The sequence below is a fragment of the Eptesicus fuscus genome, chromosome 6 (assembly GCF_027574615.1).
Source record: "Eptesicus fuscus isolate TK198812 chromosome 6, DD_ASM_mEF_20220401, whole genome shotgun sequence".
In the NCBI taxonomy this organism is placed as follows: domain Eukaryota; kingdom Metazoa; phylum Chordata; class Mammalia; order Chiroptera; family Vespertilionidae; genus Eptesicus; species Eptesicus fuscus.
This window is the reverse complement of record NC_072478.1, coordinates 26905850-26929510: the sequence shown is the minus strand read 5'-3', so window position 1 is coordinate 26929510 and position 23661 is coordinate 26905850. Positions and strand designations below refer to the sequence as shown.

General features: G+C 45.2%; 1 protein-coding gene across 2 annotated transcripts in view; it reads right to left on the bottom strand.

The window, feature by feature from the left end:
* Window positions 1–23661, bottom strand: part of SAFB2 (scaffold attachment factor B2) — a 39589-nt gene that overhangs the window by 3123 nt on the left and 12805 nt on the right. The window contains exons 10-18 of one of the 2 annotated variants that reach the window (XM_008150588.3): window positions 20553–20702; window positions 20350–20462; window positions 14243–14373; window positions 12791–12882; window positions 9023–9159; window positions 7166–7441; window positions 6057–6197; window positions 4828–4870; window positions 3694–3824 (exon numbers count right to left, since the gene is read on the bottom strand). In XM_008150588.3, the coding sequence (XP_008148810.2) occupies window positions 3694–3824; window positions 4828–4870; window positions 6057–6197; window positions 7166–7441; window positions 9023–9159; window positions 12791–12882; window positions 14243–14373; window positions 20350–20462; window positions 20553–20702 (1214 nt within the window). The remainder of the gene's footprint in view (window positions 1–3693; window positions 3825–4827; window positions 4871–6056; window positions 6198–7165; window positions 7442–9022; window positions 9160–12790; window positions 12883–14242; window positions 14374–20349; window positions 20463–20552; window positions 20703–23661) is intronic. The other variant, XM_028159177.2, reaches the window with a different exon arrangement.

Here is a 23661-nt window from a genome sequence, read left to right as displayed (position 1 = left end):
AGAGAGAGAGAGAGAGAGAGAGAGAGAGAGAGAGAGAGAGAAACATCACTGATGAGAGAGAATCATCGATTAGTTGCCTCCTGCATGCCCCCTACCCTACCAGGGATCAAGCCTGCAACCCAGGCATGTGCTTCTGACCGGAATCGAATCTGGGACCCTTCAGTCCACAAGCCGACGCTCTACTGGCTGAGCCAAACCAGCTAGGGCAAGGCTTTTTTTTGTGTGTGAAGATATTCTAAAATAGACTGTTATGAACATACAGAAAGCCACTGAATTGTAGATTTTACTTTATTTTTTTTAATCCTCACCCGAGGATATTTTTCCATTGATTTTTAGGGAGAGTGGAAGAGAGAGGGAAAGAGAGAAACATCGATGTGAGAGAAACACATTGATTGGTTGCCTCTTGCAGGAGCCCTGACCAGGGCCCAGGCCAGGGAGGAATCTGCAACCAAGGTACATGCCGCCCTTGACCGGAATCAAACCCGGGACCCTTTGGTCCACAGGCTGATGCTCTTTCCACTGAGCCAAACCGGCTAGGGCGAACTGTACACTTTAAATGGGTGAACTGTATGGCATGTGAACTATGTGTCAAAAAAGCTGTTTGAAAAAGAGCCTGGGAGGAGGAACCAAGATGGTGGCATAATTAAACAACTAATCTGCTGCCTCACACAACAATTTCAAAAATACAACTAAAAGACAAAACGTCTACCACCCAGAACCGCGGGAAAGCTGGCTGAGTGGTAGATTTACAACTAAGGGGAGAAAGGAGCACAAACGCTGAAAAGCTGAGGTACGGAGGCGCGAGAATCGGGCTGGCGGCGGGCGACTGGGTGCGCGGCTTTTCTTCAACCCGCAGGGAGACAAGCTCCCGATCACTCTGAAATCCAGTTTCTGGGGACACTCGGGGGACCCAGACGCCTACGGGGAGAAGCTGGACTCTCAGCCATCGGGTCGGAAAGTGAGAGTGACTTTTTTGCAGAGGTGCGCCCAGCAATCATTGTTTTACTGCGCTGGAGCGCGGGACGCGGGGACTTGGAAACATGGAAAGGCAGAGACGGCTGACGGCATCCATCGCCGTTGGCCACGCCCCAGCCTAGTGACGCCCTGAGACCCCGCCCCGCCCTGAGACCCCGCCCCGCACATTCTACAAACCCGCCCAGGCTCCACACAGCGGCTTTTGCATATAAATGGCCTGTTCTGTGGCAGCTCAACCAAATTAACTGCAGCTCCAGTCAGACTGCTCCAAAACCGCCCAAGCAAAGGAGGAGAAAACTAGTTCTTGCTGTAGCTCCTGCTGGGGGACACACAGTACACAAGGGTACACCAAGAGTGTCCACCTCAGGTAACTGGGAGGCTGACCCGTTGAACCAATAGGACATCTAGTACACAAAGCTACCCTACCAATTCAGGGAAGCAGCGAAAATGAGAAGGCAAGGAAACAGATCACAAACCAAAGAAATGGAGGAGAACAAGCGACTGGACATAGAGTTCAAAACCACGGTTATAAGGTTTTTCAAGAATTTCATAGAAAAGGCCGATAAATTCAATGAGACCCTCGAGGATATGAAAAAGGACCAACTAGAAATTAAACATACACTGACTGAGATAAAAAATATTATACAGAGACCCAACAGCAGAGGATATATACTAGAGGATCGCAAGAATCAACTCAAAGATTTGGAACACAAAGAGGCCAAGGACACTCCTCCAGAGAAGCATGAAGAGAAGAGAATTCAGAAAGTTGAAGACAGTGTAAGAAGCCTCTGGGACTTCAAGCGAACCAACATCAGAATTATGGGGGTACCAGAAGAAGAGAGAGAGCAAGATGCTGAAAACCTATTTGAAGAAATAATGAATGAAAACTTCCCCCACCTGATGAAAGAAATAGACTTACAAGTCCAGGAAGCGCACAGAACCCCAAACAAAAGGAATCCAAAGAAGACCACACCAAGACACATCATAATTAAAATGCCAAAGGCAAAAGACAAAGAGAGAATCTTACAAGCAGCAAGAGAAAAACAGTTAGTTACCTACAAGGGAGCTCCCATACGATTATCAGCTAATATCTCAACAGAAACCATGCAGGCCAGACGGGAGTGGCAAGAAATATTCAAAGTGATGAACAGCAGGAACCTACAACCAAGACTACTCTACCCAGCAAAGTTATCATTCAGAATTGAAGGTCAGGTAAAGAGCTTCACAGATAAGAAAAAGCTAAAGGAGTTCATCACCACCAAACCAGTATTATATGAAATGCTGAAAGGTATTCTTTAAAAAGAGGAAAAAGAAGAAGAAAGATAAAAATTATGAACAACAAATACATATCTATCAACAAGTGAATCTAAAAGTCAAGTGAATTAAAAATCTGAGGAACAGAATAAACTGGTGAACTTAATAGAATCAGAGGCATAGAATGGGAGTGGATTGATAATTCTCAGGGGGAAAGGGGTGTGTGTTGGGGGAGTATGGGAAGAGACTGGACAAAAATCATACACCTATGGATAAGGACAGCGGGGGGGAGGTAAGGGCAGAGGGAGGGGTGGGAACTGGGTGGTGGGGAGATATGGGGGGATAAAGGAGAAACAATTGTAATCTGAACAATAAAGATTCATTAAATTAAAAAAAAAAGAAAAAAGAAAAAGAGCCTGGCTGGTGTGGTTCAGTGATTGAGCATCGACCAATGTACCAAGAGGTCACTGGTTGATTCCCAGTCAGGTCACATGCCCAGGTTGTGGGCTCAATCCCCAGTAGGGGTCATGTAGGAGAAAGCCAATCTCTCTTTCTATCCCTTTCCCTGCCCCTCTCTCTAAAATCAATAAAAACATATTTTTAAAAAATGGTTTCAGACAGAAATTCTGGGAGATTAAAATCCAAATATGGTCCCATTCTGAGGGCACCAGCAGTCATCATGACTGTCCAGGAATGATAAGACCAAGGCTGAGTCTAGAATGACAAGTGGACTGGCCACTGGGCTGACAAGTGCTCAGAGGCAAGAACTAGGAATCCACCAGAGCCCCCAACACGTCTGTGAGGGCAAATGCAAAACTGCTCCCCAAAAGTGAGACCTGAAAGTTTCCAACAGGTGACAGCACCCAATCAGGCAGTGAGGCTGTTCAGGGCTGTCTCCAGTCTGAGAAAGAGAGTTCTCTCATTTATATTTCCCACAGGTACTTAAGGAAAATGGTTTAAATGTTAAAGACTGAGTGCTAAGTAGGTTGCTCGGGAAAGTACACTTTGCATTAATCTATCCGACTGAACACCTGAAATCCCACGAGAGATAAAGTAGAACCTTCTGGTATCCAAGATGCTGGCCTTCAAAATTCCTAAGACAATTTTTAATTCCTCATGTTGTGGTGACCCCCAACCATAAAATTATTTTCGTTGCTACTTCATAACTGTAATTTTGCTACTGTTATGAATCGTAATGTAAATATCTGTGTTTTCTGATGGTCTTAGGCGACCCTGCTAGTGGTTCTCAACCAACCGCTGCTGTAGAGCCTACGACTCTAGGGGGACAAATCTAAGGAAGACTTCAGGGATGTCTACTTCAGCAGGCAGGGGCCTTGTGATACAGATGTTCATAACTGGGGCGATGCAGGCAACCTGGCAAGGTGCACACAGCCAGTTCATTTTCAGAGGGACGGGCCTCTAGCCAGGGAAGATGCCCACCGCCATCATGGGCTGCCCACTAACCTGGGTGGAGGTGGTGGCCCCCGGCCCTCACTCATCCTCTTGTCTGAGCCGTAGCCCCCCCAGCCATCCCGAGAGTCCCGGCCGTGGCGCTCTGGTGGTCCTCCATGGCCATGGCGGTCATCTGAGTAGTGCTGAAAGGCAGAAGGACAGGGCAACTCTAGCCATCTCACTCCCTACAGGTCTGTACAGGTTCACCTCTGGGAGGCCTGTCAACCTATACACACTGCTGGGGTGGGCCAGGGTGGGCCACAGCACAGCACCTCTGGCCACTCTGAGGACCTGCCCAGGCCCATTCTGAATCTTGCTAGTTGCTGGATGCTCTGTTTGCGACCCGGACAATACCTGAGGAGCTCTTGGCAGAGCTCTTGGTTCCTTGATTGAGAACTGAGTCCCTATAGCTCTATCACTGGTGGTACACAAAGTGCCAGCACAAGCCTCTCTGGCCCTGTGAGGTCCACTGAGAAAAGTCACTTAGAGTCTTCCTTGCTGATGATAGGAGGTCCCCTTCCACCGCGCCCCCACTTGACTTCCTCCTTTGCCATCCATCTATGGAGGTGGCACGGCCCCTCAGTAGCTGACACTGGAGGCAAGCGCTGAAGAGAACTTCAGTGCCTTGGCCAACCAGTTCTGTGCTCAGGAATCCAGCACATCTGGGCAGTGACGGAGCTGGTCTACTGTTCTTAGAAAACACACTCCTGTTTTAAGAACTATGCTGCTGATGCCTGTCCCCTGCCTTTCTCCTGGCAGGCTCCCCTTTTCTCTGAACTGACACCTTATGCATCCCTCACCAGGTATCAGCAGATCAGAGACACTGGGATCCACCCCAGAGGCACCTGAAACACAGGGACCCCGCCCAAACATGGGCTAAATGACCACCTGACAGGCCGCTAAGCCCCATTTGGGATACCCACAGTCCCGAGACTCAGAGGCACTATAAGCAAGCTGGCAACAAGAGCTACTTGCAGTTTCTGCTAGATAAAATGAAACAAGAACAAGCCCTATGCATCTGAACAAAGCCTCCACTTATCAGAAAACAAGCAATTCTGCATGTTATTTGTTCTCCAGAATGCCGTGTCCATGCTCTCCCGCCCACCCAAACACAGAGCAGGCACCCAATGTCTGGATGTTACTCACCTGTCCATCTCGCTCTCCCATCACTGTCCTTGAGCCCTCCCTCCTGAAAAAAAAAAAAAAAATCTAATTCCAATGGCAGCTGATGGTACCATACAACATTTCTACAGGTCCCACAAAAGCCACAATTGGGGTACTCATTCTATTTCCTCATGTAAGAACTGCCTGATTTAAAAAAAAAAAAAAAAAAAAAAAGCTGGCTCACATCTTTCCCTGGGGGTGGGAGTAAAGTCAGATCCTAAGAAGGTGGAAATATTAATTTTACTGAAATACCCTGGAGGGAAGGGTCTCAGAAGCAGATACCCCTGAATGAAGCTAAGGCTTCATTTACCTATGGCCTGGTAACAGGGAAACCTAACCACTGGTTCAACACATTTGATTCACACCAAATATCAAATCAACTCCAGCCACAATGAATTAAATAAGTAGCTTTTTAGCCACATTTTCCCTTCCCTTACAGAGAGCTAATGAATGGTGAAATGGCTCCAGGATATGCAGCCCAGGGGAGCCCAATGGGATTTCTCCCCAAAAGAGAACTCTTCAACTGGAAAAGTGAGGGCTGTCTTCCTAATCTAGTCCTCATTAAATAAGGCATGGCAAAGAAAAAAAACACTGGCTAAAAAACCCACCCTCACCTTCAAAACACAAACAAGTCCCAATGAGAACTGTCCCACATTCTCTGGTCAGTTCTCTTGGTAGTTTGCTGGCAAAGAAACCTACACCTGTCAGTAAACCCTCCTGCCCACTCTGCCTTCACCAGCTCAGGCAGGTCACACCTCTTCTAAAAACTGCTTCCTCATTGCTGTATATTAATTGCTTCTTCCCTCGCTATGCAAAAGGCAAAGGGAATTAGATCGGGTGATAGTGAATCTTGGGGGCTGGTGCTGACGCGAGAGACAGGGAGGAATCACCAGTAAGGTGTGAAACCCAGAGCCTGGGCCATCCCCAAGTGAGCTGAGTATTGGGGAATTCTGAGGCTCAGGTCCTGCCTAGGGCCCCATCCATCCTCTCCGTGCAAAGGACAGCGGATGAAATGAGGTCTGGGGGACCATCTTGCCAGACAAGTCCCGGATGCCGTAACTGGCCACGATTCCAACACTTTGCTCAAGGCCTGTTTCTAAATCCCATGTGTGGCTGGTCAAACCGTACCCACTAGGACATCACAAGTAAATCGGACATTAAGAGAAGAGAGGGAGATCTGTCTCTTCTGCAAAAAGGGGGTGGGGACTGACCTGTCGACCGCATGGTCCTGGTACTGGCCTCGGTTTCGATGGTCAAAGTCGTGGAAACGGTGATCGTACCGAGGGAAATCCGGGCGGTACCTGTCCTCCAGGGCCACACGTTTTCCTTCTGGCCAATAGGCATCATCTCGCCTGTTTTAACAAGGATGCAAATTTTACTTATGAAAGAGAACAAAGGGAAAAAGAGAGTGAAGGTGGGGAGGGGAGCTCTCTCTCCAAACCCAGCATCATTTAAAATGTACTGCAGGGCTAATCGCTAAACATCCAATCACTATCACTTTGATTTGATAAATTAATATTCCCAAAACTGCCAAGAGGCATGAGTATTCTCATCTGACAATTCTGAAAATCAGACCGCTGTGAGCTAATTGTGTCATAACGCTGTTAATACCTTGATCCCCACCTGAGTTCAAATGCAAGTGAAATAAAATACTTGATTCTTCAGGACTGTTATTCTGAGGTGCCACGTTTTCAGCTTCCCATCTTCTATAACCTGAACCTCCCCCTGAGATTTATGCAAAAGGCAAAGGGAATTAGATCGGGTGATAGTGAACTACATTCAGCTTAGGACAGCATCCAATTATCTTCTTCCTGATTTTTACCAGAAAACTAGGCTCATGGGTGGTGAGGTAATGGGTGACTGACAATTAAGCAGCTCAGAGAAGCTAGAGACCAATAAACCTACTTTTAAAACAGAAGGCAATGTCCTTTTCCACAGTGCCAACTCTGTGCCTTTCCCCCTACAAGGACACGATATGGAGTGGCGGCCGTGGCCAATGCGGGCCTAATGCACGCTTGGTCATCTCCTGCAACAGCACTTGGAGGGTGGTGATGCTCCACCAGGAATCACAGTGCAAATAATGGCACAGCCTAAGTGAAAGCTCCATGAACTCAGTTGGGGAGAAAGTTGCATAGCCAGGAGATTGTGACATTAAACTACACACACTCATGGTGGTGAAGGCAACGAGTTCTGGACAGGTGTCCAAATTTCGTGTTAAATAGCCCAGATTCTCCAACACTCAAATGGACAGCAGCCGAAGCAGCTCCTGGAATGGGAGGAGAGGCAACACCTCTAGGCCACAGGTGGGCTGGATCCTTACCTCCCATCATCGTGGGGCCTCCGGAGCCCCTGCCGCTGCTCATAGCGTAGCTGTTCCTGCTGACGCCGCAGCTCCTCCCGCTCACGGTGAATGCGCTCCTGCTCCTTTCTGCGCTCCCGCTCCACTCGCATACGCTCTCGTTCCAGCCGTTCCCGCTCCATGCGCTCCCGCTCCAGGAGGTGACGCTGGCACTCAAGCTCCATGCGCTCCCGGTGCAGCCGTGCCTTCTCCTTCCAGGCCTCCAGGCGCTGCTCCCGCTCACGCTGCTCGCGCTCTCTGCAGGGACACAGCAAGGCCACCCTGAAGGGAGGTCCCTGGCCATTAAGGCACTGTCCTACAAAGGGGCCAGGATACCTCCACCTGGCCATTCTGGGTTTCTTGGATGCTCACTGGTTTGGGCTCAGGCTATAGGTGGCAGGTGCTTACCCACTCCCACTAAGTTGCTTAGAACAGCCAGAAGCCCCAATGTCCAAACTTTCCCTTTCTCGAAAAAGCAAAGACAGAGGTGGGCTGGGAGAGACCAGCAAGGAGACACAGAGCTCAGGTCCAGGCCAGGAGGACTTGGCTCAAAGGCCCCCAAATAAAGCCACACATCAGTAAGGTGGAGAAAAATCAGAAAAGCAAAGGGTAACTGCTGTGTAAACAGAGAAAACCCTTAAGAAGCAATTATAGTAGCTTTCCCTGAGGGTAAAAGGGTACTCTGTCGCAGATTAATGCTGTAAATGAGCCACCTCTTTTCTACATCTTCCCCCTAAAAACACTGTATTTTGAAATGAGTGTCATTTTGAATAGGCCTAGGAAGGTGTGGGGATAGGCGAAGGCTAGTGATTGTATGCTGGCCTGGCACCGGCAGCTGGGACCAAGGTCTCAGGTCCTCAGTCACGGCACACCAGGAGCTGAGCAGAGACTGGGACCACCCTCTCTGTGTAAGAAGAGGACATGCTGTCGCTTCTCTCACACTCCACCAGTGCCTGGAAAGGCTCCAAACCAAGCATGAGCGAGCTGGAAGCAAAATACCTCCAAATGGGAACAAAAGGCTTCTCAATGTGCTTTTATTTTCTAAAGTGACACAGGCAGGAGCTGAAATCACATGACTTCAGATAAAAGCAAACGTAGCATAACTTAAGAGGTTTGTATGTGATCTGCTTTAGTTCAAGCAAGTTCTCCAAACACCATGATGTAAACCTTTTGTTTCATGGAACAACACTGGAAGGAAATGTCAAGGGGGCTCCAGATGTCTTGACATGATATGGCAGAACACAGAAGTGGAAATGACAGGCTTACTTCAATAAACTATCTTCTTAATAAAAGGTGAGAGGGCAAAGAACATGACTGCGACCCCTGCTGCCTGAAAAGGCCATAACCGCAGACATCCAGGGGTGAAGAGGCCACTCCTGTAACATCTCCAATAAAACTGCCACATTCCTTGGTTGCCTTTTTTAAAAAAAATCTCACTCATTCATGTACATTTCCAGAGGGAAGACTGAGGCCTCGACACTTGGGACCCTTCCATCAAAGCCATCCCTGGGTGAGCTCCACGGGCCAGGGTCCACCGTCAGCCAGAGGAAATGCTCAGCAGAAATGGGCTTTTGATGGTGGGATGGTAAACACTCATTCAATATACAGATGATGTATTGTAGAATTGTATATCTGAAACCTATATAATTTTATAAACCAATGTTACCCAAATAAATTCATTTTTTAAAAAGGGGGCTTTTGATGAGTATCATACTGTCCTTTTGGCCCCAGGGAAACACACAAGATGGCCTGCAAGCCCAGGCTACAGAGGAGACTCACTTGGGGAGAAAGGATAACAATCCCCAGAGCAGACCAGCAGCCTGGCTCCACCCCACTCACCGCCGCCTCTCCGACTCTCGGATTTCCCGCTCCCACTGCCTCTGGCGCTCTCGCTCCCTTTGCTCTTTGATTTTGTCAAATGATAAGATGTCTCTCTTCTCTTTGCTTTCTGATTTTCGATCCTGACTCTTGGAGCTCTGTTCACCAAAATTGGTTTATTAATGTCAGAAAAATGACTACAACAAATGCACAATGAAAGTTAAATATACATTATCTGGATTAAGCTAAGATTCTTCTGTCGCACTCGGGTTACATGGAGCCCCAGCACGGGCCGCTTCATTCCACATCCGAGTCACAGTGCTCACCCCATAATCTGCCTTTAATTTTTCTTTAAATTGCTTTTAGAGAGGTGGAGGGAAGGAGGGAAGGAGGGAGATCAATTTGTTGTTCCACTTATTTATGTACTCACCTGTTGATTCTTGTATGTGCCCTGACTGGGGATCAAACCCACAACCTTGGTGTGTCGGGACGATGCTCTAACTGACCTACTGGGCTAGGGCCCTATAGTCTGGCTTTTAAACCTTGTAAGCAAAGGATATAAAGGGAAGAGAAAAGATGGATGGAACCTCAGAAAACCTACAGGCAGTTTTTCTAGTGTAGCAGAGCCACATGGCCCCTTCATTCACTGGGGGGCAGCTGTAGAGCCAGCTGTTTGGACAGTAAGATGAAGGACTACATCTTTCACTTCTCAAGTGCTACGTCAGGGCCCAGGCAGGCAGCCTTAAAACAGAATAATCCAAGGTATTGTACTGTAAAGTTCACTCCCAATAATGTAGAAAGATTAATGGGTGACTTGCCTATTCTATTTCTGGCATAAGGTAGAAAACAATGATGGCCAACTAACATCTTTAAGGCTCTCAGAGGCTGAGACACCCAAGAATGGCCACAAATCAGACTCTCGCAGGAAGCTTTCACATAGCCCAGAACCCAGGGCCTCCTACACAGGACAGGGTCTGGACACCACATTTTTAAAAAGCTGCTCTGTCCTGGCCCATGTGGCTCAGTTGGTTAAGGGTGTCATCTTGTACACTAAAAGGTTGCGCTGGTTCAATTACTGGTCAGAGCACATACTTGAGCTGCAGATTCAATCCCTGGTGGGGGCATGCAGGAGGCAGCTGATCAATGTTTTGTTCTCACATAGATGTTTCTCTCTCTCTCCCCCTCTCCCTTCCTCTTCCTCTAAAACTCAATTAAAAATCTTAAAAGAAAATGCTGTTCAGCTTAATTTCTTAATTAGCCCACACAGGGGGTTAAAAAAAAAAATCAATGAAAGACAAAGTAACCTGGAAGGAAGATGGGCAAAGATTAGAACCAGCTCTTCTACTAAAAAAAGATTGTGGGGGCTGGGGAGAATAGAGAGGGACATACAAATAGAGGACAGATGCACCCCCAAAACATCATAGGACACTCTTCACCTACGAGACGGGCAGAGCTTAAAGTGTAATCACACACACTGCAGGTTGGAATGAGGAGGGACAGCCACCCTAGGTTCTGGGGGAAGGATATGATCTAGTGCAGAGACCAGCAGGCACTGCAGTCCTCAAATTGTACTCTTGATCACAACATGGCCTCGCCACTTACTGGTGACTCAGCACAAGCTCTGCACCCCAGGAATGTCAGCATCCTCTGTAACTTTCTGAAGGGCACCTGATAACATCTAACACAAATAACAACACACATACACCTTTGGACCTAGCAATCCCACTGACAGGTGGTTACAAGTCTGCCAAGAGGCAGGCATAGGAAGGCTGCCCACAGCATTTTTCAATAGCGGGACATGTCCATCTACACTAGCAATTAAATGTCTTAGCACTGCATACACACTGTACGTCGACATCATCTTCCTGGATTTGATATTGTGCTACAGTTACAGGAAATAATACCACTGGGCAAAACTGGGTGACGGACACATGGGACCTCTGTCCTATTCTTTACAGCTCCCTGTGAATCCTACCTAATAATAGATAAATATGCAAATTGACCGTACCTTCGCTATGCCCATGATTGGCCAGGAGGCGCGGGGGGGGGGCGGGACTCAGGGTGGCTGGGGTAGCTGATTGGGCTGGCGGGACGCTGAGCTGCGTTGCCAGCAGCAGCACGAGCTCAGCATCTGCGCCATGTCTGTGCTGCGGCACAGAAGGGGCCTCTGGGGCAGCGAGCTGATGTCCCGCTGCGCGGACCATCAAAAGCAGGGGAGCTGAGTGCCTGTCCGCTCAGGCACCAGGCCTTTCAGAAGCCTCCGCCACGCCAGAGGCTTCTGAAAGGCCTGGTGCACCAGCGATCGAAAGGAAAGCGTGGGAGCTGGGTGCCTGGTGCACCAGCGGACAGGCACCCAGCTCCCCGCAGTCAAAAACAAAAGCGTGGGAGCTGGATGCCTTTCCGCTCAGGCACCAGGCCTTTCAGAAGCCTCCGGCGCCTGGTGCACCAGCGGACAGGCACCCAGCTCCCCTGTGATCGAAAGCGAAAGCGTGTAGGGCACCCTACACGTGCATGATTCAATCATGTACTGGGCCTCTAGTCTACAATAATTTCAAAATTAAATTAGAAAGTAGCACTGTATATCTCAGTATATTATGCAAAAAAGGTGTCCAAGAGCAAGTTATAGGAACCCATTAGCGGTGGTGTTTCAGAGCACATACAGTGTGTTGTGTGTACAGTATTGTGAGAGAAGTGTGAGGAGCCCATGCAGAAAAGAGGCTTCCATTGTGCTTATGTTGTGCCTTCTTATACTATCTGAATGCTTTAATCACATTTACATCACTACTACATTTTTTTTTTTTAACATCAGTTATCTGAGTAGTAAGTTTATGGGTCTTCTTTGTTTATTTCTCTGTATTTTATGATTTCCATGTAGCCCATAGAAAAAATGGCATTAGGAACTGCTCTCTATGGAATTTAAATGTTAATTTAAAACTTAAGTCTTAACAACACGAAGTATTTTTGGGTGAATCATAAAAAGTGTATTCAATGAAAAAGTGTTGCTCTCCTCATTAACGTATTAGCTGGAATCTTCATCTGGGAAATAGAGGGTTTGTTTTCCACACTGGAAGAGCAAAATGAGAGGCCCCCAGCTTGTCCAGCTTGTGCGTAAGTTAATAAGCAATGTAACTCGTTGTCTGATGACATGACAGTCAGTGTTAGGGTGGACTCCACTTTTCTTTTTGGTTAATTTAATAGAAAATCAACTAAAGAAAATGAATAAACTGCTATTAGATTAGCCTAAAGAGTAGAAACTGCCTCCTATTTGGAAAGCCTGGGTGTTGTCCTTCCAGCTCTGTCATTGGGAATCAGTTCTCCTAGAACCATGGTCGGCAAACTGTGGCTCGCGAGCCACATGCGGCTCTTTGGCCCCTTGAGTGTGGCTCTTCCACAAAATACCACGGCCTGGACGAGTCTATTTTGAAGAAGTGGCATTAGAAGAAGTTTAAGTTTAAAAAATTTGGCTCTCAAAAGAAATTTCAATCGTTGTCCTGTTGATATTTGGCTCTGGTGACTAATGAGTTTGCCGACCCCTGTCCTAAAAGATGGTATAACCTGACAAAGAATCAAAAAAGGGCGAACACATTTCTGGAAAGCAAACATGGGTAAGCATCGTTCTGAAGTAAGTTCTAGAATCTAATTTCATGTTTCTATGCATAATCTAAAGAGTTAACAATATGCCTCCCAAGGACTTCAAAGAACTCTTAAAATGTTAAAGGCCACACAACGTTGTTTTCATAAATGCAAATAAAAAACGACTGGCCTTGAGATGGCAGAAGCAATACTCACTCTTTCTTTTGACCTGCTTGTGGTTTTCACACTAATGACAGGCTCTCCTTTTGATTTATCCATTACTACCGTCCGTTCCATTCCTCTGCTCCCTTCAGGAAAAAACACAGCAATCTGTGAAAATGTGCTGATGTACACAAGCCAGCTGGGGGCTCTTGCCTCGCCCCCGCCCCCAGCTGTCAAGTGACTAATGCTAACGCTAAAGCCTTTGTGTCCTGTCCCTGTCTTCATGATGATATAAAAATTGATGTTTCTCTCTTTCTCTCCCTTCCACTCTCTCTAAAAACCAAAGGAAAGAATATCCTCTAGCGAGGATTACCAAAAAAGAAGCACTACCAATATGACTACACGGGGTGGAAACCAGTTGGCAAACCCAAACACGACTTTGCTCATCTAGAATGGACTTGCCTGCATCTTACAACTTAAATCTGAGTCAAAGTGCATTCTGCAACATGTACACAAACACATCCCACCTGTAGGCTTGTTTCCTTTATCCCTCATACTCAATCCTAGTGGCTCCAGGATAACCAATTTCAATTTTTATTCCTACCACACATTGTGGAATGCTCTGCATAACCCAGGCTCTTGTGCTCTGAATTAGATACTGCTGGCTCTGAGGGAGCCCTCCCTACCCCCACGAGTGGGCTTCCCTTCATCCGTCTTCAGCAATAAAGGCTCTACACCAATTCTTCCTCTTCACAACAAGCTAAGCAGGCTCTAACTGCCAGAACAACCATGGATTTAGGGAAATTTGCAATACTCCAGGAACATTTTAAAAACACGTTCCTCATGAGACTGCTGGCAAATTACCCCAATGATTAAGATCTAACTTGTAATGCACTGCACCAAATCCCAGTGCTCCAGATGGTCAGGTTTTGTTTCTGGTTTTCTTTTTTGAGAAGGGGAGGGGATGGGCTTTTTTTTTTTTTTTTGCCACAAAACATTCTGTGGAGCCTCATGCAAATCTGAAGATGCAGAGTGCAAGGAATTTTTATAAAATGACAACAGAGGTGGCACACTTTAAGTGCAACTGCTCCTGCTCCACAGTCTACAGACATAAGATTTTCATTTGATCTGGCTTTACCATACAGGCAAGAAAAATAAGATTACACACCTATAGAATTGTACTGAATTAGTTATAAGAACTAGGACATACCCCTCTGGCAAACCCCCACTCTTTTCTGTTAAAGACTCAGGAAAAGTAAGAACCCAGGTAACTGAGCTGCCAGTCAAGTTAAATCACTGACCAGAATATCTCTGCATTTCTGTTGTGTAGAAACTCCTTTAAGCCACCTTATCACCTGAGGCTCTGTTGCTTTAATGGCTTTTTATGAGCAGCAAAACTAAGCAAAGTCACTAAAAAGCTCGCTGTACTTACTTGATCTATTATGACACCCACCAGCCCATTCTGACAGGCTCTTCCCCCCTCATGAACAGTTAGCCTCTAATCACCTGATTTGGTGACTCTGGACCGATTTGTAGTTCCTGGTTTTAGCTCGTCTTCGTCTTTTTCTTCCTTTTTAATGTCTTCAGGCCTTTTTCCCTCCTTTTTCTCCATCTTCTCTTCCTTCTTAATTACAGTTCTATGTAAAAACAGGGTTATCAAACTTGAGTTCCTGAGACTATAATAGGAGCAGTTTGCTCGCTCCGATTGATGCACAAAACAAACCAGGCCAGCAGCAAGTGGATGGGGAGAATTATTTGAAAACTGTGGTAATATTCCCCTCTTCAGACACCCCTATTACCACTTATCTGTCACATCTCGAAATATGCAGGATAAAACTGCAAACTCATGAGGATGTTTTCCCAAGATACTAGAAGCACTTATATATATGACAGGTATGCAAGTATACATATGGAAGAATGCTTGTGAAAAACTATTTTCAAATGTCTCATTTTGAAACATTTTGTATATGTGGAATATTAAGTTTTATAGGGAAAAATTTTCCCCAAACAGGTATAGTATAATATAGAATGGAGGTACAGTACCAGAACGGACGTTCCTACAACACGAAGCAGTGAGCCACCTACCCACTAACACTTGTACCTGGCAATATCTGCATACTTTGAGGAGTTAAAATGCTATTAGCCCAGCCAGCGTGGTTCAGTGGTTGAGCGTTGCCCTATGAACCAGGTCACAGTTTTATTCCCAGTCAGAGCACATGCCCAAGTTGTGGGCTCAATCCCCAGCGTAGGGCATGCAGGAGGTAGCCGATCAATGATTCTCACTCATCATTGATGTTTCTATCTTTCCCTTCCTCTCTGAAATAAAAAACATATTTAAAAATAAAATAAAATGCTGTGTTATATGCCAGCAAATACGGAAACTAACATTTCAACCAAAGGCAGTTTTGTTTTTTAGAGAGAGAGGGAGGGAGAGGGAGAGATAGAAACACTGATGAGAGAGAAACATTGATCAGGTGACTCCTGACGCCCCCGCTAAAGATTAAGCACGAAACCCAGGCATGTGCCCTGATGGGGAATTGAACCAGTGACTTCTTGGTGCATAGGTGGATACTCAACCACTGAATCACACCAGCCAGGCCAGTTTTATTTTTATATTTTTACTAGAGGCCTGTACACGAAAGTCATACACGGGTAGGGTCCCTAGGCCTGGCTGGTGATCAGAGCCTATCTGTGGGGCAACTGGTGGGGCAATGTGGGGGGGGCCCCACTGGCACCCGACTCGGCTGGCCCGGGGCCTGCGGGCAGCTCCTGCGTTGAGCATCTGCCCCTTGGTGGTCAGTGCGAGTCATAGCAACCAGTTGTTCTGCTGTTCGGTCGATTTGCATATTAGGCTTTTATTATATAGGACTGCTTTCAGAGAGGAAGGGAGAGGAAGAGATAGAAACATCATTGACAGAGAATCATTGATCGGCTGCCGCCTGCACACCCACCCATGGGGATTCAAGCCTGCAACCCAGGCATGTGCCCTAAGAATCAAACTGTGACCTCATGGTTCATAGGCCAATGCTCAACCATTGAGCCATACTGTCCAGGCAAGGCAGTTTTATTCTAAGCAGTGAAATAAATCATTGTTTCCATTTAAAATGTCTTCCATATTTCTTAATGCTGTCTGTCTCAGGCAATTAAATTCTAGTCATTAAATGCCCACCATGTGCCAAGCTCCAGGACAGGAAAGCCAGGTCCCACTAGAATCTAAGACCATCGGAAAACACAGATATTTACATTACGATTCATAACAGTAGCAAAATTACAGTTATGAAGTAGCAACGAAAATAATTTTATGGTTGGGGGTCACCACAACATGAGGAACTGTATTAAAGAGTTGCGGCATTAGAAAGGTTGAGAACCACTGCACTAGATTCTCTAATTAGCACTTCTTGCCCACTTTTCCCTACAACCTGAGCAGAGTTCACAATGGCCAAAGAAACCCCTCTCAGTTCACTCTTCCTTTCTCCTAGACTTCCACAGCACAAAGCTGTGTCTTTAAATTAATATTCATTTTGAGAAAAACTTTTAATCTTAAGGTTTTAAAAATGTAAGGACATACCATAATCATGGATGGTGTGGGCCAAAATTGACAATTGTAATTTTTTTTTAATGTATTTTATTGATTTTTTACAGAGAGGAAGGGAGAGAGATAGAGAGTTAGAAACATCAATGAGAGAGAAACATTGATCAGCTGCCTCCTGCACAGCCCCTACTGGGGATGTGCCCGCAACCAAGGTACATGCCCTTGACCAGAATCGAACCTGGGACCCTTGAGTTCGCAGGCTGACGCTCTATCCACTGAGCCAAACCGGTTAGGGCTGTAAATGTTTTTAACATACTGGTTTCTTTTCTTTTCTTTTTTTTTTTTTAAGTCCTCACTCGAGGATATTTTTTCCATTGATTTCTAGAGAGTGGAAGGGGGAGAGGAGGTGGAGATACATCAACTGGTTGCCTCCAGCACATGCCCCTACCAGGGCTGGGGAACCTGCAACTGAGGTACGTGCCCTTTGGCCTGGAATCAAAAACTTGACCCTTTGGTCCCCAGGCAGATGAGAAAAAAACCAACCAGGGCAGGTTTCCCTTATAATACAATACTATAGATGCAGTGAATGTCACAGATACACTTGTCCCATCACCACCCATGGTGCTATAACTGTCAATCATTTGGCTTACCTCTCGAACTTTTATGGGTACTTTCACATAACCCTGAAGATCTTCAGGGATGTTTTACATTTCTGAAGACTAACATACTGGGATGGGCCTTGATATGTTGCTCTTTAGCGCTTTTCACCTCATGCTTTAAAGCAGCGATTTTCAGCTCATGGCACACACAAACTAATTACTAAAATGCTGCCGCACACCAAAAAAATGTATTTTTTTGCCAATGTGACAAAGAGAGAGAGAGAAAAAAAAAAAGGTATGATTTTCATTCATTCATACCGGGCGGCTATTGGTGAGTTAGTTGGCTGTTGTCATTTTTTATTTTGACAATCTAAGGGAAAGAGGTCAGTACCCTTAACTAAATAGTCAGGTATTGCATGTTTTAAACATTCTTGCAGCACACCGGTTGAAAAATCACTGCTTGAAAGGTTAGTCTGGCCCAGTCAGTGTGGCTCAGTGGTTGAGTACTGACCTATGAACCAGAATTCCCAGTCAGGGAACATGCCAGGAGGCAGCTGATGAATGATTCTCGCTCATCATTGATGTTTCAATCTCTCTCTCCCTCTCCCTGCTTCTCTGAAATCAATACAATTTTTTTTTTTTTAAAGGTTAGTCTGTGTGGATTCATACACAGATCTGGTTCCTTTCAGCTGCTACACAACAGTGCACAGTTATTTCCATTTCCCTTATGATAGACTAGAGATTGGTTCCAGTGGCCATATGACTGCAAATAAAGCCACCATGAATCATCTCTGATGTACCTCTTCCACTATTCTGCAGTGATGCCTCCTCCCTCCAAGGAGACCTGAATAATGCCTCAACAGGAGACCTCTCCTTACTTGTTCTGTACTCATATGGCACCTCCTAGACACAAAGAACTTGTTGATAACACAAAGTTTAAAATAATTAAAAAAAAAAAAAAAGAAAGAACCCACACAAGAAAACCAATAAAGAAAACACCTACACGTAGGAAAAAGGCTGGAGGGACATATACCAAAAAGTGTTCCAACCAGGTAGTGGTATCTTGCCTGACTTCAGTGTGTGCTTCCTAAACGACAATTATAGAAAAATCACTACTAATCCATGACAACCAAGATAAGCCACCTGTATGGACAAGCTTCTCCATTTCACTTAGGCTGACGACTAAGCCTAGAAATTCTTAATATAAAAGGAAAGGTTAATAAAGGTGTTTATTTGAACAAAATAAATAAGGTTAAAAACAAATTTTGAAATATTCAACCTGCTAGGCAAACCACTTAGGCAGTTTGGTTTTAAACACCTTAAGCTCATCACCCAGTTAAGTGCCCCAGGACTGAGGGCAACAGCCCAGGACTAAATTCTGGCCTTGCTGCTTGCCAGCCGAGCTGTGTGACCTTGAGTCCCCTTTCTGGGCCAGTTTCCTCTTCTTTCTACACAGAACACAGACCTCACAGGACTCTTCTAGGGACTCAGGGGACCCCCCTGCACGCACACACACATTAGCTGATTATTATCCCTTTTCTTTTTGCCATAAACACATCTCACTTCTGTGATTCAAAAAAATCAACCAATGAAAAGCATCTCAAGACACTAAGAAAACCAACAACTCTCAACAGCTCCCCATATTCTAACAATACAGATATTTTTAGCACTGCTAATAGATGTGTCCTTTAAACAAGAAGTTGCTGATAAAATCGTGGGGCTTACTTCTAAGTACATGAAGGCTCATCTGATAGCCATTTCTCATGGACCTACAATTTCTAACTTGGTCACACTGAAGACCAGCAATTACACTATTAAAAACAAAGTCCAACTTATGAGTATTGATGTCCACAGCCATGTTTACTCAACTATAAATTTTCTTATGTAAAAAAACCCAGCAAAATAGAATTACTGTGAAATTTACAGATTCTTAGCAAAGGGTTTAATTTTTAGAATTCAAGTGTACCTGGAAGTGGAAATAAATTGTGTTGATAATATAAATGTAACACACACAGTGTTTTGAGAATAGCACTGTTATCAAGCACATCACCAAATTCTACCTACCCAAAAGATAAGCTTATGGCTTTTGCTTTGTTTTGATATTTTTATTAATTTCAGAGAGGAAGGGAGAGGGAGAGAGAGATAGGAGCATCAATGATGAAAGAGAATCATTGATCAGCTGCCTCTGCACGCCCCCTACTGGGGATCGAGCCCACAACCTGGGCATGTGCCCTTGGCTGGAATCAAACCTGGGACCCTTCAGTCCGCAGGCTGATGCTCTATCTACTGAGCCAAACGGGCTAGGGCAAGCATATTGTTTTGATAAAAAAGTATAATTAATGCCTGCTGTGAAAGATCTCACCCTATTTCCATCTTCATTAAAGCTACAAATCACCTCCTTTATAAAAATAGTATCTAAGACCTGTGATCCCCAAATTACTATGCCAAGGTACCACAGTGAACTAATAGGTACTCTGGGATATTTCAAGTTTTTGAGGGAAACACAAAAATACTTGACAACTGCCAAGCGCTGCACAAAATACTAGCTTAAGGCGGCTCATTTCAATATTCAATCAGCTTACATTCCTTTGAATAACGATGTTATCTTTGCAAAGCTGGGTTTTTGAAGTTGTTGGAATAAAAAGCAAGATTCACATGAAAATCAACCTGGACCATGAAATGATTCCAAGTTTTCAGAGGCTGTGCAAGGGCCCAGGATGTTTGGAATAAAAAATAAATGGTGCCCTAGCTAGTTTGGCTCAGTGGATAAGAGCATTGGCCTGCGGACTCAAGGGTTCCAAGTTTGATTCCAGTCAAGGGCACATGCCTGCGTTGTGGGCTCGATTCCCAATAAGGGACATGTAAGAGGCAGCTGATCAATGATTCTCTCTCATCACTGATGTTTCTCTCTCTCACTCTCTCCCTCTCCCTTCCCCTCTGAAATCAATAAAAATATATTTAATAAAAAAATAAATGTTATTCATTTTGTGTGTTTTTTCAACAGGCTACTAGATTATTTAGATGTACATACTTATTAAGGATCATCTGAATCCATTTTTTAGCATTATGAAATGAATATCTGTTGAAAGCTAAACACTGAAGTAGCAGCAAGATGCAAAAATCACCTGTGATGTAAATGAGAAGCTGGTGAGGCTGTTTTTGCAAAGGACACATGCTTGTTTCGTGAGCGACCCTGTGACTGCCACCTGCCCTCCTCCCAGCCATCATCCCAAGAGAAAGCGTTTAAAAAATTACTTTAGCCCTGGCTGGTTTGGCTCAGTGGATAGAGCGTCGGCCTGCAGACTGAAGGGTCCCAGGTTCAATTCCAGTCAAGGGCACATGCCCAGGTTGCGGGCTCGATCCCAGTAGGGGGCATGCAGGAGGCAGCCAATCAATGATTCTCTCTCATCATTGATGTTTCTATCTCCCTCTCCCCTCCTCTCTGAAATCAATAAAAAAAATATTTAAAAAAATTACTTTACTTTTCAACTTTGATCTCCACAGGATGATGTCTGTCAACACTAGATACTTTTTCCTTCTTCACTTCACACTCCTTTTTGTCGGACAGCTTTTTCCCAGCAGGTTCGTTTTTGGCCTAAAAATATAATGCAGATAGAAATGGCTCATGGACTAGGTCTTCCCCCATGTAAAGTTCATGAGTTAGAACGTGCAAGGACTGCCTTACCTTCTCTACGGAGATCATTCTTCCATGAAGCTCAGTTCTGTGGAGATGGCTGATACATTTCGTAGCCTCATCAGATGTCGACATGGTGACAAAGCCATAGCATCGAGCCCCAGGACTGCGGGCATTGGTCACCACTTTGGCGCCAACAACCTTCATAGGAAAGGGCACTCTTACTTTCTCATACAAATAATCACACAATGTAAAAAATTACTAGCAGTTAACGGATCATCAAAATCATTTCCATTAGACATTTTGGTATCTTTCATCTGGCCATCTATATAAAATGACCACAGCTAAATAAATACGCATAAGTAACCTGGAAAAAAAAATCATTTGTACTAGTTTTTACTTCTCCAGGATTTGTCAGTTCTTTCTAGTTATTAAAAATAACTGACCTATCAAAATACAACTGCTTTTGATACAAGATCAGCTCTACAGTGACAAAAAACAAACAGGGAGAGCTAAAGACAGTTAAACTACACTAATGAAAACTTGTTAATCAAAAGCCCTTCCCACTCAGATCATTTTATCTAATTCCATTCTATCCATGGACAGCTGAGGGAATATCTACTCAGAAATGCACCCCAATCTATGTGAACCAAGGCTAGGAAGACCTCTGACATAGATGCAGAGCAAACTTCCACTTCCAGCCAGCATGGAGAACCAACCATTAACTCTCCTACTACCTGAAACTAAAAATCGGTAGGAAATGTAGGCAACAAGGGTTTTCAGACACCAAGCACCAGGCTACACAGGATGGAGACACCTGCAAGAGTGGAAACACATGAGGCAGCCTTATAGTTGCCCATTCTTACTGCCTAGATGTTTCAGGCCATGGGCAGGGAAGAGGAACTGAGGGGGCTGGTATCCCTGAGATGAGCACAGGTCAGAGTCTGAGGAGATAAAAGCAGTGACCAATCATAGTACCACACAGAGAGACACGCAAAGACAGCTGCAGAGGGAACAATCCCCGGGGCTCACTCAGTGCTGCAAGGCCCACTTCCCCCAGAATGAACCAAATGGCTGGATAGAAAAGCCTGTAATTCATGGGCATTGGGCTGAGTGCTCAGAAGGATGTTGCCCAGGAGTGGATGAAGCTAGCCCTGAGCTCTGGCCTGATTAACAAAGCTTAACAGCAAGCCTCTACACTGATCGAGCAAGTGACTGAACTGTGCCCCAGCAAAAGCTCAAGGACATTTGCAGGGATATAAGAATAACTAGCTCACAAGGTAAAAGCCACAATGCCTGGTATCCAATGAAAAATGATTGGGTTAGCCTTAGCTGGTTTGGCTCCGTGGATAGAGCATTGGCCTGCAGACTGAAGGATCCTGGGACAAAGGTGAAAGAAGCCTCTGCTGAAGACACAGTGTCAGTTCTCAGAGCAGAGCAGCTTTGCATTCTTACTTCTCCTGAAGGTCAAGGGGCTGAGCCAATTATGGGGTTATTTGATCTTTCCATTAAACTAATAATCCTTGCAAGGGCATCATTTCCAATGATAGTTAAATCAAAATAAGGACAGATACCATGAGAAGCTGGCATATCCCTGTCTCCCCATTCCTCCTTCCCCCTTGCACTCTGCCGTGTAGCTTTGCACAGTAGCCTTTGATGAGCTCATCCAAATGATAAAGCCTTGTCCCACTACTGGGCCTTCCTTTACCCAGAGCTGAGTTCCACAGGAATGCTGAACTCCAATCATTCAGGTCTTGCCCTAAATATGGCTTCCTCAGCAAGCTTTGCTGAACCCACCCCCCAAATCTAAATTAGGTCTCTTACCATATGATTGCATGCTGTAATTTTCCTTAACATTATTTATTGAATGTGTTGTATGTGTTTATTTTGTGAATGATTTTTCCACCAGTCTGTAAGATCTATGATAGGGACCTTATATGCTTGCTTAGGCTTTATAATCAGTACCTGAGTTCAGAAAGAGGTCAACAAAATAAATGAGGTTACAGCTTAATAGTTTTCCTTTTGAATGCTTCTTCTGGATCCACACTGCCTAAATCACTAATGTATTCACCAATACCTAATTGGGTGACATGGATCTGAGCAAAGATATGACTGAGTAGCCAGGATGAGTCAGCCTCAGAAACTCTGCCTAGAATCCCTGCAAGTTCTCAACTCCTTGAGGCACTGTCCCCTACCTCCCCCTCAGAGGGCCACTTCCCACAGGCATCCTGGAGACCAGGGCAGTCTCTGTGGCTTATAAAAAGATTGCTTCATCACCTAATTCCAAATTAAAAGAATAATTTTTGTTTTAAAATTTTTTTAAGTTCCTTAGAAAGTTTTAGAACTGTATTATTTTCTGCCTGCCCCCAATTAGCAGCATATTAGGTGATTTATTTGTAAACCACTATCACATTCTAGTTTTTAAAGTATATACTTAAGATGCTATCCTTACTAATAAAAGCCTAAGTGGTCGTCAAGCCGTGATGCCCTCACGCCATCAAAAGATGGCTGTGCACACAGTGGGCATGCGCAGGTGGGCGGGGCGGGACTTGACGCTGCGTGCGCAGCACAGAGCCTGCCTGCGAGTCCGCGAGGCGAGGCCTGCCTAGGGGTCCCGCCTCCTGGCGGCCTACCTCTTTGGGGCAATCAATCGTGGGGCTCCCGCACTGTGACAGGGCACAGGCCAGGCTGGGGGACCCCCCCTCAAGGGCACGAATTTTGTGCACTGGGCCTCTAGTAAGATATAAAAGCCAACACTTAACTTACTGTTAAAAAAACCCTCAGCATGCAAGCTTTAAATTTTGTATAAGCCAAAAGATAGAGCAGTTTCTTGAAGAGAAGTTGGAAAGAAGCACATGAACATTCAGATTGTAGCTATTTACACAAGTTTCCTGCATAGTGTTCTACATCATGATTATCTGGTTTGTCTGTTAACCACTCTCAAATAGAAAAAAAAGGCACACTACCAAAAACAAGGTAGGTTCTCCTCCTTGAGGATTTCCTCCTCCAGCCTTTTCTTAAATTAGAAATGACCAACAATAAAATTAGCATGAAGTAGGGTTCTAAACTCGAGTATATATTTTTACTAAAGGTCTGGTGCATGAAATTCATGCACAGCAGGGAAAAGGCCTAATCTGGCAGTCAGACATGCTCAGTGCTG